The sequence below is a fragment of the Corvus cornix genome, chromosome 2, assembly GCF_000738735.6.
Source record: "Corvus cornix cornix isolate S_Up_H32 chromosome 2, ASM73873v5, whole genome shotgun sequence".
NCBI lineage: Eukaryota > Metazoa > Chordata > Aves > Passeriformes > Corvidae > Corvus > Corvus cornix.
Window position 1 is genome coordinate 49,683,354 of NC_046333.1, and position 16,900 is coordinate 49,700,253.

At 35.3% G+C, this 16,900-nt stretch overlaps 1 protein-coding gene across 2 annotated transcripts in view; it reads right to left on the reverse strand.

The window, feature by feature from the left end:
* Positions 1-16,900, reverse strand: part of AHR (aryl hydrocarbon receptor) — a 62,617-nt gene that overhangs the window by 12,308 nt on the left and 33,409 nt on the right. For both annotated transcript variants that reach the window (XM_039570593.1, XM_019285739.3), the window contains 5 exons: positions 11,436-11,551; positions 7,928-8,017; positions 6,012-6,135; positions 1,588-1,718; positions 522-724 (listed from right to left, as the gene is read on the reverse strand). In XM_039570593.1, the coding sequence (XP_039426527.1) occupies positions 522-724; positions 1,588-1,718; positions 6,012-6,135; positions 7,928-8,017; positions 11,436-11,551 (664 nt within the window). The remainder of the gene's footprint in view (positions 1-521; positions 725-1,587; positions 1,719-6,011; positions 6,136-7,927; positions 8,018-11,435; positions 11,552-16,900) is intronic.

Genomic DNA, 16,900 nt, shown 5'->3' on the forward strand with positions numbered 1-16,900 from the left:
TTTACATAGGGAAAAAAATGGTTTGGAAATAGGTAAAAGTCATACTATAAAAAAAGTACTTAATTAATTTATTTTGAAGAAAAAAACATTTCCATTGTATTTTACACCTATTTGAACTGAAGGAGAAAATATGCATGTAAAATGAAATGAAACACTTGTTCTGTCAGTTCTAAAACCAAATTTCAAACCAGATTTAACATGAAACTTTTTTGTTTCCTAATTAAATAGTATGCTGTCTTTTGGGTTTTTTATTTTGGGTTGGTTTTGTGGGTTTTTGCTTTGTTTTTCTAACAGTGGAGAGTCAGAGAGCACTATGCCATTTCCAGGAAATAGACTATGGCAAACCCATTTCTCTTTCCTTGTTAGCAGGGCTGAAGAGAAAAACCTTAATAGTTTATAAACAACCATCACTGAAACAGTTTATATACTGAAAGAGTAGCCTGCTTTATATTTCAAATACATACTTGAAACCTATCTCACTGGCAGATTACTAGACTGTTACCAGAATAATTTATACCTACTTTGCATCACAGCCAGTAGGTGTGAAATCCAGTTTGTGTTTAGTTCTGAAGATGAAGTTTTTGGTTCGTATCTCAAGGATAGATGGTGGCTGCAGGGGAGTAGCTACTGCAAACAGAGCAAGCTGAGGAGACAAAGTAGCACCATCCTTCCCTTTCTTGTTTTGTCCATGGAGAAACTTTAATCGTCCTTGAAAATTCATAGCCTTAGGATGAGGAAAAAAGTAATTGTTATATGCTGGAGATACTTAAGAGCAAGATATTTCTGTTTTGATGGAAAACATGTATTTTTCATTTTTTTAAGACCCATCAGATTCAAGCTTTATAGGATGGCATACATAAAAGTTAGCTAACAAGTACAGAATACTGCTGTTATACCCCTGAGTGTGTCACTTCAAGATCTACTAATAAACTTACTGGAAAATTAATTAATGGGAAGATTATTCTGTAAAAAAATCCAAAAAAAAAACCACCCCTGAACATGTAGTAAGTAATAAATATCAACTGGGCCTTCTAATATTCTAATGAACATACATACATGTAACTATATCATTATTTCTCTTGCAAATATGTATGTTCAATTTTGCAGTTGTAAACAATTCTATTTGTGACAGAGGGTGATAAACCCATACTTGCTTTAAAATCTAAATAATTGACTAACAAAAAAATACATTAAAAAGAGCAAGGACAAACTTTCCCAAATAAGGAAGAACTATGGTCCTGTTAATTATTATAGCTTATTACATCTCAAGATAGTCAACTTGATACAAGAAAATACTCTTGCAATGCCTTTTGATCTGCAAATCACACAGCACTTTACAAAAGCAGTTGCTTATTTGCATTTTACTGAGGAAACTGGGCCACGAGAAATGAGAGAACTTGCACCTGGTTATGACAACATGTTAAAGGGGAGACATTCACTGTCACTAACTGAAACATTGTGGTTCAAGCAGCTCAGGTATCTTTGGAGACTTAACAAATAAAGTAAATTGCTGCACCTCTTGTTACTTTAATGCAGATTTCCAACTTTTAAGCATACGTGGAAGTTTTTATGTAACTCCATACTCACCAGGAATCCAGATGAATTATCCAGAAGGCATCGTAACCTGCAGATGAAATTCCTTTCCATAAAGGAAGAATTCTCTGGAGGAAGTTGGTCTGGGTTATAATAGGTTGCTGGCTGTGAAAACCCATTATCTCCTGCAGGAGAGGATTATTTATAGGGATTATTTTTAGAAGAACACCTAGTGAAGGCTATCTATGACAAACGATCTTCCGTCTCATAAACAAAACGTTAGGTCACGACCTGAGCAAGAACAATGTAAGCTGGAAACATCCTCAGAACCTGTAACGATTGTAACACTGAGGTTAAGCATCAGTTCTTCTGATGGGATTATGTTTTACAGGCTATGGTATTTGAAAACTGAATGTAATTTATTTTTAAGTGGTTTTTTTCTTTGGGGTTTCTGTTTGTTTGGGTTTTTAATTTATTCATTATGTTTGTCAACAGCCTAGATTCTGGATCAGTTGCAGAGAGCAGAGTCCTCAGCAGAGAACACATCCATGTTCCTACAACAACAGGGTCTATAAAAAGGCACAGCACCTACGGGAACTGAGTATTCAAAAACTCAGTAATGGTATCAAAATGTGAAACTTTCCAGACAGCCAGGTGAAAGCAGTAGCAGCAAATAAAAATCAGCAACTTTAGGAAATTGCCACAAAAACCCAATATTTTTCTCTAGTGAAAGCAGAATCACCCTACTAAATAATGAAAATATTTTTGGGCTCTGCTGATCAAAACACCATAGTTACCTCTCCAGGTACATCTGGAGTACTTGTGTTTTAGGGGTTGTTTGTTTTAAAAAATACTCAAAGCCATGATTGTTAACTAGGATAACAACATGGTATCCTTCTACCTTGTCAGAACAAGCATTTGCTGCTAAGTGGTATTTAGAAAACAGACTTAAACATTTGGAATATAAAGTAAAAACAGAAGGTAAATCAATAAACTTCTGACAGAATACATATGTTCTACATGAGGCTACATATACAGAGAACCTACCAGGGCATGACTATCACAGCAAATTTAGCAAAGTGACCTTACTTGCAATACATATGAAAAACACCGGTTGTTCCCTAGGAATTCATACATCCAGGAAATTGAGAAAAAAGAGCATGTACTCTCAGAGAACCAATTATCAAGTACGAACAAAATAATAATACAGATTTTAAGAACCCATGTTGACCTTCCAGACATGGAGACGAGGTCAGGGAAAGCACGTCACTTAATAACACACCACATTATATCTTCTGGAATACAATTTTGTTTCTTGAACAGCTGGAAAAACTTACAGATAGGCTCAGAGGTTAGGACAATGGCAAAACAAACCCAAAGTTAAACAAATCATTACCAAAAGCCATTTCAGTTTAACCTCCTATGAATTCAAGGGACTGAACTGGAGCCAAATGAGATTGCTGATGTCTTACCAATAGGCCTTGCAACCTAAGGCCATCTAAATCCAACAAGAATGCTGAGTTATCCGGCTTTTCACATAAAATCAGGAGCTCCTTTTTTTTTCTTAAAAGAACTGCTATGCAAGGTCAAATTTTGCTGAATAAACTTCAAGCTGAGGAGACAAAGTAACACCATCCTTCCCTTTCTTGTTTTGTCCATGGAGAAACTTTAATCGTCCTTGAAAAAATCAGAATTTTGCAAACTTCTCCGGGAACAAGACAGGACTGGTATGGAGAAAAATAAACCTTTTTCCGCCCTACCTGGTAGTGTGTATGAAAAGGGATCATCTGAAATTACAGCCATCTGAAGAACTGTATTGGCCAGTCACCATTATGAGCAGATCCCACAGGCACAGAAACTCAGGTATTTGTAGTCCAAGATAGTTACCAGCTAACTTTGAAATCGGAAAATAACAAATTCCCACACTCGTCATATGGATGGTTCTCAACAGACAAAGAAAACTTCCTTACTTCCTAGTGCTGCAGATTTTTTTTATTATTATTATTAATTGCCTAATTGCTGGTGAGAATTTCCAAAACTTCTGAGACAGTGCTTCTCCAAGAAGCTCTCTGAAGAAGCAATGATTATGAAGAAGGAGCATCAAAGAAACAGCTTGCAAATCCAAACTTATATTTCAAAACTGCCAAATCTGACCGGGTGCAGATCTAGTACCCAAAAAGCAGTGCCAGGGTTTCTGCTGGCATCCTTGGCACTGGTAGGTGTGCCCTTCAGCATTACTGCCACACAAGAAACTCAATGTTATTCTTTTTGTAAAATACAGAGCTGAAATTTGAAGGTTCAGCAAGTCCAGCTGGGTCCTGTGGATTTTGTCAACTTCCATAGTAAAATGCACAGTTTCCAAGAGTGAGCAAAGCTGTGGTGGAAGAAGTGGCTCTTGAGAGGAGGGGAACACAATTCAAAACAGCAGGCAATGGGCTTCAAAACTGAGCCTCCTACACTTGTGAAAGCACTACTGCTGCACTTTTGAAGGCAGACAGAAGGCAGGGAGGTTTTATTGCCAAGATCTTGAAGAAGTGACTCACTGTAAGAAGGCAAAGAATCTTACAGAGCATCTACAATCCTGAGAGCAAAACTACCAGTTAACATGCAGGGGTTAGAACCGATATCCCTCACAAATCTCACACTGGATCTTATCAATACCATGGAGCAATGTGCAGAACTTGCAGTCTATTAGTGCTTGTCTTTAAACTCAAGACAATATGGTTGCGCAACATGTGAAGTTCAAAAGATAGTCCAGACTTAATGCCCCAAAGCGGATATTTGGGACTGAAAAATCAGAATTTTGCAAACTTCTCCGGGAACAAGACAGGACTGGTAGGAATGTCTGGGAAGCACAGTAACAGCTGAGGAAACCAGTGGTCTAGCAGCATACCAGCGTCTTGAGTGAGAAATAACCAGTCCAGGCTAACTGAAGCAGAATTAGTTCCCAGACTCAGGATGGAATCTGTGCTGAAGCCAGAGTGCAATTATATCTATAAATATCTACATAATGCTACTTGAATGTATTAAAACAGAAATGGATTAAATTATGAAAAATGGAAGGGATCCTTATAGTCATAGCATTATCCTTTGCTATAAATCTGAATTCAGTTTAAAAATCCTCAACATCCAAACATTTTATGCTTCTTGAGACTCAAAAGTCATCATAGAATCATAGAATGGTTTAGGGTAGAAGCAACCTTGGAGATCACCTAATTCCAAGCCCCTGGCCATGGACAGGGACACATTTCACTGGACCAGGTTGCCCAAAGCCCCATGCACCCTGGCCTTTCAGGAATGAGCACAACTAGCAGCTTTTAGCAAGCTAGAAACACAAAATACAAAACAAAGAATTGTTTGTAATTCTGCTCAGCACTTCTTGTCGTTCAGTCAAATCTGAGGCCAATTCAGCCTGGTGTCATAGTTTTCAGACAACCTTTTGTAAATTCATATGCACTTAAGGTCCATAGAACACCATTTCACCCTAAAGCAAACAGGAAGTCACCACATGAAAATCTGGTTTCTGAGCACCTTACTGTTTGCTGTCCTGAACTCTACTATTAACTAGCTGTGCAGCAGGCCTGTGGAGATTGATCCAGAGATGATATAACAATGTTGACCACTAAGTGAAAAACTGAAATATACTGAGGTGTGTTACAGCACAATAACTTTTCTCTATCAAATCATGGCATTTCCATATTCTAAATTTTCTTAGATTGAGTTACTTTAAGAATGACAGGTTTATTAAAGAAATTGGACTTTTTTATGGATTAAAAGAACCCCTATAATCAAGTCACTGTAACAGAAGATTTTACTTACATATTTAAACAACTGTTGTGCAAGGAGCATTAAAATGGAGCAGTTGTCTCAATGGCTTTGTTGTCATTATGATGCAGGCACATGCTTCCTGTATTACACATAACTACCTGCACCTACACATCATTGCTCTGATACACAGGCAGTGTGATTCTCCTTAGCTGTTTCTCAATATAGCAGCTCACTTAAGCATCAGCCAGTAACGTGACAACCCTATGCTCTAGCATGCACATTAGTTGATCTTAAAGGCTCCTCTATTTCATCTTTTATTTCTCTTCCCCTTTTATCTCTAAGAGAAGTGCTCATCTATGTGGCAATGAATGCACTATTCCCTATATTAAGACTGTAATTAGCACATTCTTAGACTGATCAGTCTAAGAAACCTTGTCACTTACACTCCAAATTAAACTCCTCCAATTCAAAGTATAATTAGTATTTTAATGGTGCTCTACTGTGAATAACAGTGCTTATTTGAAGTGCAAAAATAGTAATTCTCACTGTTGGCTAAATATGTCCATAAAAGTCAAATAAATTTGAAAGATGCTATTTCTTCCTTTCTTCATATAAAATTATCTAAACTTGTTTACATAGACAAATTAAAAAAGCCCAAAAAACAAACAATTAATCAGACAGGAAAACACATTAATTGGTTTTGTTCTCACCTTGTACACTTGGTCCAGAATCTCCTGACTGGGCAGGATTTAATGCCCAATGTAGCTGTCGTTGAAACTCAGGTCTGTCCTCTGTGTGAATCAATTCAAATACACTCTGGTGTATGATATCCGACTATGAACAAAAGGAAAAAGGTGTGAAAGAATGAGAAAAAAAAAATTATATGACCATATGATACAAGTTGTCTGATTGACAATGCTGTTATGAATACAGCAAAATCCATTTTGCTCAGCAGTAAATACATACAATCACATGCATGTGGCAAAGCTTCATGAAACAATTTTTAGCAGCACAGAGAACAGCTCAGTTACACCCATGACTGTAAATGTGGGAAACAGTAATAAAAATATTGCCTTAGAAAAAGAAAGTTACATTATGTCAACTATTTCTTTACCTGCTTTTACCTAAGAAGGCCTGGAAATGCTATGCTTAGGTACTGTTTAAATTATTTAATTTTACACAGTGGTAAATAAAGTAAATGCCAGCTAGTACTTGACTTGACCCACTATAGATGCTACAGGAACACAAAAGAAGCAAAAGACCCTGATCCAAACAACTGCCAAAACTAAGCCAAGCAGATTATAAACAGTGGATTTGTTTGCCTGAAAGCTTTGTCACTTCTTAAGGATGTGTTAAAGCATGTAATTACTAAGATCTTATACCACTACCAATTGTGTGGTTAGGAATGTGATCTAAATGGCAAAGGCACTAAAGCAAGGATCAGTGCTTAAAGGAACTTAACAGGGAAAAAAACCACCCAAAATATTCAAGAAAAGACTCAGTTGACTGAGAAGAGTTAGGATCCCCATTTTTGGCATGTTTCAAAAACCCAACCATTATATAAACAGAAAATACTAAAATAAAACATAGATCTAAAGTAATTTAAATGAACTGGCAAAAGCAGAAGCCTAAGTCAAATTTTGCTATGATGAATTTAATAAAACAACCAGTATTTTCCAGAATAATTGCCAGAAATGCTAATTTTTGTAACTTTAAGACTTCACTTCTATATTATGCACTTAATTTGCTGGCATTACTTCAAAAATGTTATGCCCAAATTTTTTTCCAAGCTTTTTTCTTTTTTCATTCCCCAACACTGAAGGAATATGTAACCCCAGGAATAACAATGGGGTTTTTTTGACATATTTTCTTTTACACAAACTTTCCCCAATCTCTTACCAGTTATCTAAAATTGCAGACCAACCAAGGTTTCTCCCTATTTTTAGACAGCAGCTGAATGTCTATATGCAGTATCCACGGATATACATTGAGAACTATAACTATCATCTTCACATAAAGTAATCCCAGGAGCTTTCTAACACAGGCAGAATTTTCCTGCTATGCCTTGGTCTTTAGAACTTTGGCACCTGGCTTGCAAGCCCAATGAAGTTAGCCATATGTGACCTGCACCATAAATAGCAAAAAGAAATGCTTGTTTTGAAATTAATAATTAAATAAATAAACATGAGCAAGAGAACAAATTCTAAAAATACCAAAATCACCCACTGGATATTTAAAATCTCAAGGCATATGGAAATAATTTTGCATGAAAGGTTTCTATTAAAATAATTACCTTCCCACTGAATTATGTCTCACTCAGCATCATAAACTGGGTAACACCACAGCATAAATTTCAAACAGTTGTTCTAGTAAAGAATAATTAAGTGCGAAAATTTCCTATCTTGCCTAACTCAACTTTGGCAATTATATCCCTGTTGTGCTTGGCCTGACATACTGGCTATGTAAAGCTGATAGAAAAGTAATATGGTTTCAAAGTAATTCAACCTAAAGTACCTAAGTGAAATTTTTAGTATAAAAAATATTTTAAAACCCTAAATATGAACACTGATCTTCTCTGAAATTAAGCAAAATCTCTGAAAAAAAATAGAAGAAGAAATAAACTTACTTGTTGGAACCCCAAGTAGTCTTGGATAGTAGAAGAGACGTAAAAAACCAGAGCATCTGCTGTAACAACTAACACAAATCCATTTAATGCCTGGGGAAGAAACACACCAATCTGTCAGTTCCAGAGACAAAATTCCAGATAATTATTGTGGCTCTACCTATACTGTAGACCCCCAATAAAATGTGAAGCATGCAAAAGCATATCATTTTCTAACAGCATAAACAGAAGGATCCCTCATTGCATCTCTCTACAGTATACATGTTAAAATGAAGAAAACTGGATCCAACCAAAAAAGTAACGAATTTTTTTTAAATTCAGTGGAGAAAACAAAACCATGTTGAAGACTTTTAAATACTCTTGATTGTATGAGACAAGGGTCAGCAGTATGAACTATAAGTTTATCTAATATCAACCACAGTTCACAATGTTTGTGTGGTTTAAGCCTTGGATACCCCCAGCTGTCCACAGCACAAACAAGAGCCATGTCACAAACCCAGTCCCCAAATCCATTCTATTCATAGTGCAGATAGGCCACTGTGGAGAGGAAATCAAGCTATCACAATCCCCTACATAGCCCAAGAAAACATTTTATAGCTTACTTAAAATAGAAGACCTCGGCACAAGCGGACTGTTGCAAGTAAACAATGTTTTTCAAGAGATTTCCCCCTCCATGGAGCAGCAGACCAGGCGGCTCCACACTCAAAGTCACGCAAAGGGCATTTATCTGAACTCCCAATCAATACAGTCCATGGCAATTGTTGTGATAGCAAACAGTACATTTGTGACTTGGCAGCTCATCTGAAAGGTGCCGATTTACTTCCACGGATTTCAGTCAAGATTTAACGAAAGGCAGTCTCTAGAGGCCAGACTGAGTATATTGTGCCACTTAATTTCCTCAGCCGCATTCAAAGGCAAATTTGGCCAGCATACTCAAAACACTTTTTTAAAAAAACCTCTTTATTTATGCAGAATTATTGTACATAGAAAATGTGAAGTAAGGGAAGGATATCCTATATCTTACTGCAAAAAAGTAGTAATATATAAATGAAATATTTGATTAAGTGCCTGGTCTTTAAATGCTGTGAACCACCCCAATTTAATGTATAGATATTATTTAATTTACTCTCATAAACCATTGTTAGCTCTAAAAAACTCCTTATACATTTAGTAAATTTTACATGAATAAAGAATGAGCTGAAAAAAAATCAATAGGAATCTGAAATTAAACAGCATAGCCAATCCAAGAAATCTTGAGTGGTTACACAAAATCCTTGGTTTTGAAGACGCTTGCAGTAATTTCATGGGAGCAGAATGCCGCAATGGCAGGTGCTCGTGTCCTCTGCTGACCTGTTCTGCAGGGCCTTTCACCTCAGCTGTTTGACATAAAAAATCTGCAAGCTGCACAGCATCTAACTTTGTCTCAAATGTTAAAATTGGTTCTTCTGGTCCCTTTCATACAGAGCTATGTACACTTTCTGTACCTGGAATTCAATCAAATTTTGCAGTAGCCCTGGTATGCAGTTCATCTTGAACCAGGATTGTTACTGAGATAGCCATACACATTCTTTAAGCAAAATATCCTGTAAAATGCATATATCTGGATATACCAATAAATGGGAGATGAGTGCTGATGGAGGTTTTTGCAAAATGCAATCCAAAAATAATTATCTTAAAAGCCATAATGAAGTTTCTCAGTGAGTTTATTATTCTGGAGAACTGAAGATATTTCTGCCTCTAAAAATACTCTCAATGCTCCTAATAAAAAGGTAATTACAAAATTGTTCATTCCTGGTGAGAATTAAGTTTTAAAAATTTCTTAGGGGTCATCATTTGTCTTGCACTTTTTATCATAAACTTGCTTAGGCTGTAATATATTTTGTATTTAAAATAAGAATTTAAAATAAGTTAAATATTTTACAGGAAATTTAGCTTGATTTTTAAGGAAGGCACATTTATGTATTTGATCTTTACTTCCACAATCTATTGGGTTGGCAAGAGAGTTTCTATGTTGGAAATAAAAGACAATTTTCTGTTTGTTAGGAATCTGATGAACAAATAAAAGCAAATACAAACAATAGGGTGTTTATTCATAACACCCTGGCAAAACCAAAAAAAGTAGGGACATAATAAAAGGGAAATGTTCATCATCAGTTATAATTTATTGACACCTGTGTAACACAAAAGACTTCTGAGCATAAGTGGAAGGGAAGGATTTGATCAATATTTACAACTTACTGATTCCCACTACCTTCTAGAAAATTCCCAATTTCATCACACTTATGACTTGTTACATAACCTAAGAAAACTCTATCTTCATATTCATTTTCATAATTTTTTTCACATACATAAAATATTTACAAAACAAATTCATTTAAGAAAGTCGGTAATTTACTTACTTCCCAAGAGGGGCAGAATTTACAGTAATAACGATATCACCCATTTAATTTTCATACTGGAAAAGAGTTCCCTCATATAACTTCCACTCAGAAGTCATAAAAAACCCCCCTATATTTCAGATTTGTTTAAAGCTGTTCTCCAGCAGTGACTCTGTAACAGTTCATTGTCATACTTTATTAAGGTTAGAAAATGAAATACATGTCCTAGTTTTTTTAGTTGGTTAGAAAACAATTTTCAATTAGCATCAATTTAAAATAATTGTTTGGTGGGAGTCTTAGAACCTGTTTTCATTCCTAGTCTTTGAACACTGAAATTAATTTTGTTTTAAGCAAACAATTGGCCCTGACTGAACAATTTGCCACTTTTGATAGATACATCAGTGTGAAACCTGTGTAGAAGACAGACTACCAACATATTTCAAATAGAGCTGCAGGTCTCCATAAAATCTATTTTGTGAAACTAGTTAGAACATTGTAATACCTATATTTGTAATTTCTTGAGTTTAATCTGGACTTGGTAGTATATAATTATCCATATGCTTTGACACTCTAGGACATTAAAACAGGCTATATAATTTTTTTAAATCCACACTTTTACAATTAATATTTTCCATTGGTTCATATAAAAGTTATTCCAAGTATTTTAAAATTTGTCCTGGATCTATGTATGTTGAGTTCTTTCAAACCACTGAAAAAGCAAGATGTTTCACCAAGCCCAAGGTCTTTTGAGGAGAAATTGTTTCTTTCAGACAATTAATCACCAAATTTACAGTAAATTAGTAACTTATCTGGCCCTTATAAAAACTGTTCCTTTATATTATCATCTTTATTAACAACAGATGCAAAGAAATGGGGGACCTCCCCCCTCAACAAATGACCTAGAAACATTGAAAAGGAGCCCATATTCTAACATCCACTCCAAAGTCACTACTACCAAAGAAAATGCAAGAGCTGTTTAATATTACCCTTAAGAAAATGAGGAAAGAATTTGACAATAAAAAAACTTACTTTTTCTATCTCATCAGTGAGCATCTGGTATGCTAAATAATGGTGTTTGTTTTTTTTTTTTTTAAATTTAAATCTTCATACAATATGTCTATTGCAAAACATACCTGCAATAGGAGTTCTCCTTCCAGGATCTGCATCCCTTCTCCACATTTTCCTGTTCTAGAGGTTTCCTGAATGCCATTTCTTTCTGGTCTGGTAGAGTTAGAAGATTTTAATGCAACTAGAACAAAGAAAAGAAAAAAAAAAAACAAACCTGATCAATCTTTGAAAGGCTTACTAGAAATTTAGGTAATGATGTGCTATTCTGTGTAAGAAAAAAATGTATTTAAATATATATATTATAAATTCAATCTAATGAAAAAATTGTTTCATGTCAAAATTTTTCCTTACCTTTAGAGTGAACCCCCCAATTTTGTCATTGCTCTCTTTTCTATATTATAATACTTTCACAACAAAATCAGTATTATTGCAATCAACGCAAATCTCATTATTTTATACCTTTTTTTCCTTCTTCTCCTTCTCTTTACTGTAAGACTCACTTCTAGTTTGTCACTCTTGTGACAAACAAAGGGCCCTTTTGTTTTCATAGGCCAACCTCCTACAATCTGATAACAACTCTGTGTTAAGATATGCAAACACTTGCACTTACTCTTATCCCACCTAATTTCAGACATCAAACTCTGGTTCATCAGACAGGTAAGCCTGCTCTAGACCTAAAGCTCCCTTCAGGGAAAGGAAGGAAAGAAATATGAGCCCTAAATTCATGCTACATATTAAAAAAAACCCAACAAAACAAAGAATGGTATTTCAAACAAAAAGGTGTGGTTATTTTCTTTCTTAGTTAAATTTTAACCTTTTAAACAACTAGGCACTTTTTCCAACTTCAGATAAAATACTATAACAATGAATCATCATTATTCAGATCACAAAGATATCCAATTGAAAGAGAAAATTACTCAGTGACTAAGAGAGGAAAAATCAGACCATATTGCTATGAAGTTCCTGAAAGATATTCCCATCTCTGCATCCTTCTAATAAACAAGATGCTGTCAAATAAAACTACATACTCAAAGATCATTCATAAGTCAGAATTTACCTACTTTTCACCATTCCAAAACAGGGGAGCGGGGGTGGGGAAGAAGTCTTCAAATCTGAAATTAGTCTGAGTAGGTCTGTAGTGTCTAAACAGCTTAAAATTACTTGAGCAATTGTATCTTAAACCTTTACCATAAAACTAAAGGCCACCACCTCCCAACCCAAAATTTCTATGCTGAAAAGCAAGGGAAAGATATAATAGAATAAAACTACAAAAACAACTCCAGTAAAATACAACAGCTTCTCATAACAATGGGATATTCACTCTAAATTTCAAATTACTTTTCAACCTGCTGAAAACCTTCATTTTTCCACTGATCAGAACTTTAGTTAAGAATCCTGGAGAATTTCTGTTCACTCACTTTTAAAGTACATTAAATGATATTTTACACTACATATATTAACTGAAAGATAGATTATGCCTTTCCTGTTTTTTTAAGCTATCATGGCAGCTAAGAACTTTCAAGCCAGACAGTTTTCATTAAAATATACCTCAAAGGCACCACAGGGAAAAATGTGTTCTACGGAGACATTAACTGATTAATCAGATCAGAATGTATCTAAGGGTTTGCTTTGAAATTAAAACCCTGATGCTGTTCTTCCTACAAGGTAGTAAAAAGTCCTGCAACAGGCCACACAGAGTTGCAGTTGCACATTTGTGTGAATAGGTTATGTAGCCAACTTTTTTCTGAGCATTATTTCAAAAGGATATATAGAATATTCACTAAACACCCCTGAAGCCAACAGGCAGTAGAGGAAAACTTTTTTTAAATTTATATTGTATGATTATTGAAAAAGTCCACATTCAGCTGTGAAAGCTTCAAGTAAAGATGCCTAATCACGCTTGCCATTCTGCAAAATACTATATGTCATTATATACAGGTGGGATTTTTCTTTTGTAATGTCTGATAGAATAAAATACTGTCTGATAGATAACATTTATCAATTAACAGAGCTCCTGAGCTCAAACGTAGCCAATACATTGGTGGCTATATTCCTCCTGACTTTCAAGGTGCATAAGAGGTATGTGTGAAGTTAAACATTTTCCTGAATTGGAACCTACACCTTTTGCAGAAATCAGAAGGTGGAGGGAATCAAGCTGTTTACAACTAAGGCACGTGGAAAATTGCCAACCATCTGGATTAGTAAAAATGGAAGATAACAGTGGAAATTAGAGCTGTATATCCATCATTGGTTAACAACTCCTGAAAAAAAAGAAACAAATCCAAATTTACCTTGTTCTGACAGATAAATCACAGGTCTGTTAGTGCCTGCTACAAGCCACCCAAGTCCCTGGCACTGAACAACCTCAGATACTAGGATGCACACTTGAAATGTGTGGTTCTATACAGTCAAATTGAAGGCTACCAGCAACAAGAAACTTTACAGCACAGGAGGACCACCTTGCCAAGCGGCAATTATGAACAGACTTAGTCACAACACACAATGACGTGGCTTCAGAAATACCAGCTAGAGATATAATAATAGGTAATGGAAAGGAGAAGTAAATCTTAAAAAGCATAACTCAACCAAAAGTAATATTACAGTCAACACCACCTAGCTTAAAATCAGCCATGTGTGTTCAGCTAGTCCTCACAGTCTATCTTACTCATGGTATCAGACAAAATAATCTCAATAGTTCATTACTTGATAATCTTTGAATATCTGAATTAAATAGAATTCATTTCAGGCTATCCCCTCATAATTTTATTACACAGGAAATTAAAACACGGAAACTCCCCCAGAGTAAATAGGAAAAATCTGGACACATATTCTAGAATATATTCACTACCAAATTACTTCTCAGAATTTCCCATTAATAATTTTAAAGCATAAAAAATAAAGCAAATTTGTTTATACTTGTAAAAAAGTGAAAAAACCAAACCCACAAACAAACAAAGAAACCCCAAACCAAAAAGATCTGTTACACAATTTTAGCAGGAGGGCTGGATTGTAAGCACCTGCTTTCCAAGTAGGTTAATGACTTCGTTTAATCCTATGTCCAGCAATAAGCATCATTTCCATTGCCTAGAATTCCCTGATTTGAAGTAGAGGCTGAATCCCAAAGACAACTAGATAGTGACATTTAATAGATTTTTCTAGACATAAAAAAAATTTATATATTCTGATACATTTGTTCTATGATTGTGAAATGCTTTAGCACCCAAACCAGCAAATGTAAAAGACAGCTGCTTTTACATTATATCTTCAAAGATAAATTAAATAACAATGGTTACATCAGTGTTTACCAGCTTCTTATCTCTGGTTTTAACCATTACATTCAGATGATATGTGCCTTACATGGAGAGGTAGTGTACTTTATCAGACTAACTCTATGGCGTGGAGGAAAAAAAATGTTTGACATACAACTACTTCTTCAGGTCTGAAATTGAATTCTAACTACTGCCAAAAGCCATCTTTCATTTTAAAACCATGTAAATGTTCATTAAAAAATTATTTTCAATACCTAAAGACAACAGGTATTAGGTGATCTTCCTTCTTTCCAGGGACCAACAGTCAGTATAAGAAACTGCATGAGTTATAAGCAGCTTGCTGAATCAACTAACAGTTCATGACAGATTAATTTCATTAATTATCTGCTGAGATATTCAGAAGGTAATCTAACATGAGGAAAATTATTGATTAAATTATTGAAAAAATAAGTCTCATTTAATCTCTGTGCTGTCCTCCAAGTGAAACTCTATTTCAAGATGAAAAAGGCCTTTTTCACCTTCAAACACTTGATGTCTAGGGTTTATACTTGATCAGTATGCTCCCCTCAAGCTTTAACCCACAACCAGTGTCCTCTTCCTTCCAGGCTGTCACTCCTGTTCTCAATAAGAACCTTTGCCATGACTTCCTCACTTGACAGGCAGCTGCTCTGAAGTCCCAGCTCCACTGTTTCGTCCACTTCAGCTTGCAAAAATCAAAGATGAAGCCATCTGTAGCTACCAGAGCACCTTTAACAGGAATCTTGTAAATGATGATTCCTTACTCTCTTTATCAGAAGTTACAACAGCAGACAATCACAAAATTGTCACAGAGCAGGTGCAAAGACACTCTACTGATGTACTTGAGAGGGCCCTACCTGTACTAATTGTTGCAAAGTTAATAAAATAACTGGAGAGGCAGAGAATTCAGCATAAGGTATATATGTTAGCAACTATCTAGCCAAGTTTCTGATGAGCATTCATGCAGAAACCTGATTTAACACATAAATACTTGAATTGTCAAATTTACTATTACTTTAAGAAAAAATATAAATAGTTAAATTACTTAAAGTAAGACAAAGGCATTCAAAAACGGTTCCACTTCCCCTTTTCATGAAAGAAGTGACACACCCACAACACTTATACAAATATATATTCAAAAGAAATATCAGTAACAATGAAATCTAATAAAAATGCCTTTAACCTGAATGTGACTAATATCTTATGTAATAATCAGTTTTCTGACCATAGAACAAGAGAGTAGCATCTACCAGTGGTTATCAGGACACCATCAATACTCAACTCAGCCAAACAAAGATTATTATACTGTTTTCCTCAAATCTAAAAACTACTAAATTTGGAAAAAAGGAACATATTCTCTCAAGTAATCAGAACAAAGCAAACAAGAGAAAACCAAATAAAAGTATTTTTTTCTGTGTTGAGTGAATAAAGACGCTTTTTTGACATAAATGCACACTTGCTGGTGCTCAGCTGTGAAGTCTGCAGAGATTTTTCCCCATTGAAACCTGAGCATTCCCACACCAAATGTCTCTTATTATCAAAGGAGTGAAAAAATGTATCCTTAAACTTTCCATCCCAAAATTCCTGTAATCCAGCCACGTATTATTAGAGTGCTGAATACAAACCATTTCAGCAACTGCTGGCTGTAAGCTTCATGGAAACCATATCAAGGTACAATGCCTTTAGAACCTTTTCTTTTTCCTACCTGTTCTTCCCCAAAGAAAAAAACATAGCAAATTGTTTTAGAGGAGTCAGGGTAGCTCACTACAGAGAGCTCTAGAGAACAGAATATCAAGATGCCATATGTTAAACAGACCCTTTAAAATCATATTGAGATGCAACAAATTTCTTTGAGTCAGACTCGAGATAATTTTTATTTTTAGGTGAATGATCTGTTCAAGCCTAAAACTGTATTGAAGCAACACTTGTCTAATATCACAAGTATTATCACTAGCACATCAGTCATGCAGTCCTGAATTTAATCTTAAAGAGCTTCCCAGAACTGCTTTAAATCAAATCTTGGCACAATTTCCAAGATTCAGCCAAACAGGTCAAAGTTTGCAGTCAAAGCCAATTGAGACTGTTTCATAACCTTTTCAGTAGATTTATAAATTCTACTTGTCTGTTCTAGATTACTGTACAAAAACAGTTCTCTTGAGGGGGGTGGTCTTGCTTCAGCAACAAAAGCTAAGCTTCAACACGAAGGTCACCAGCTAACACAAGAAAAGGAGGGCAGTACTGAG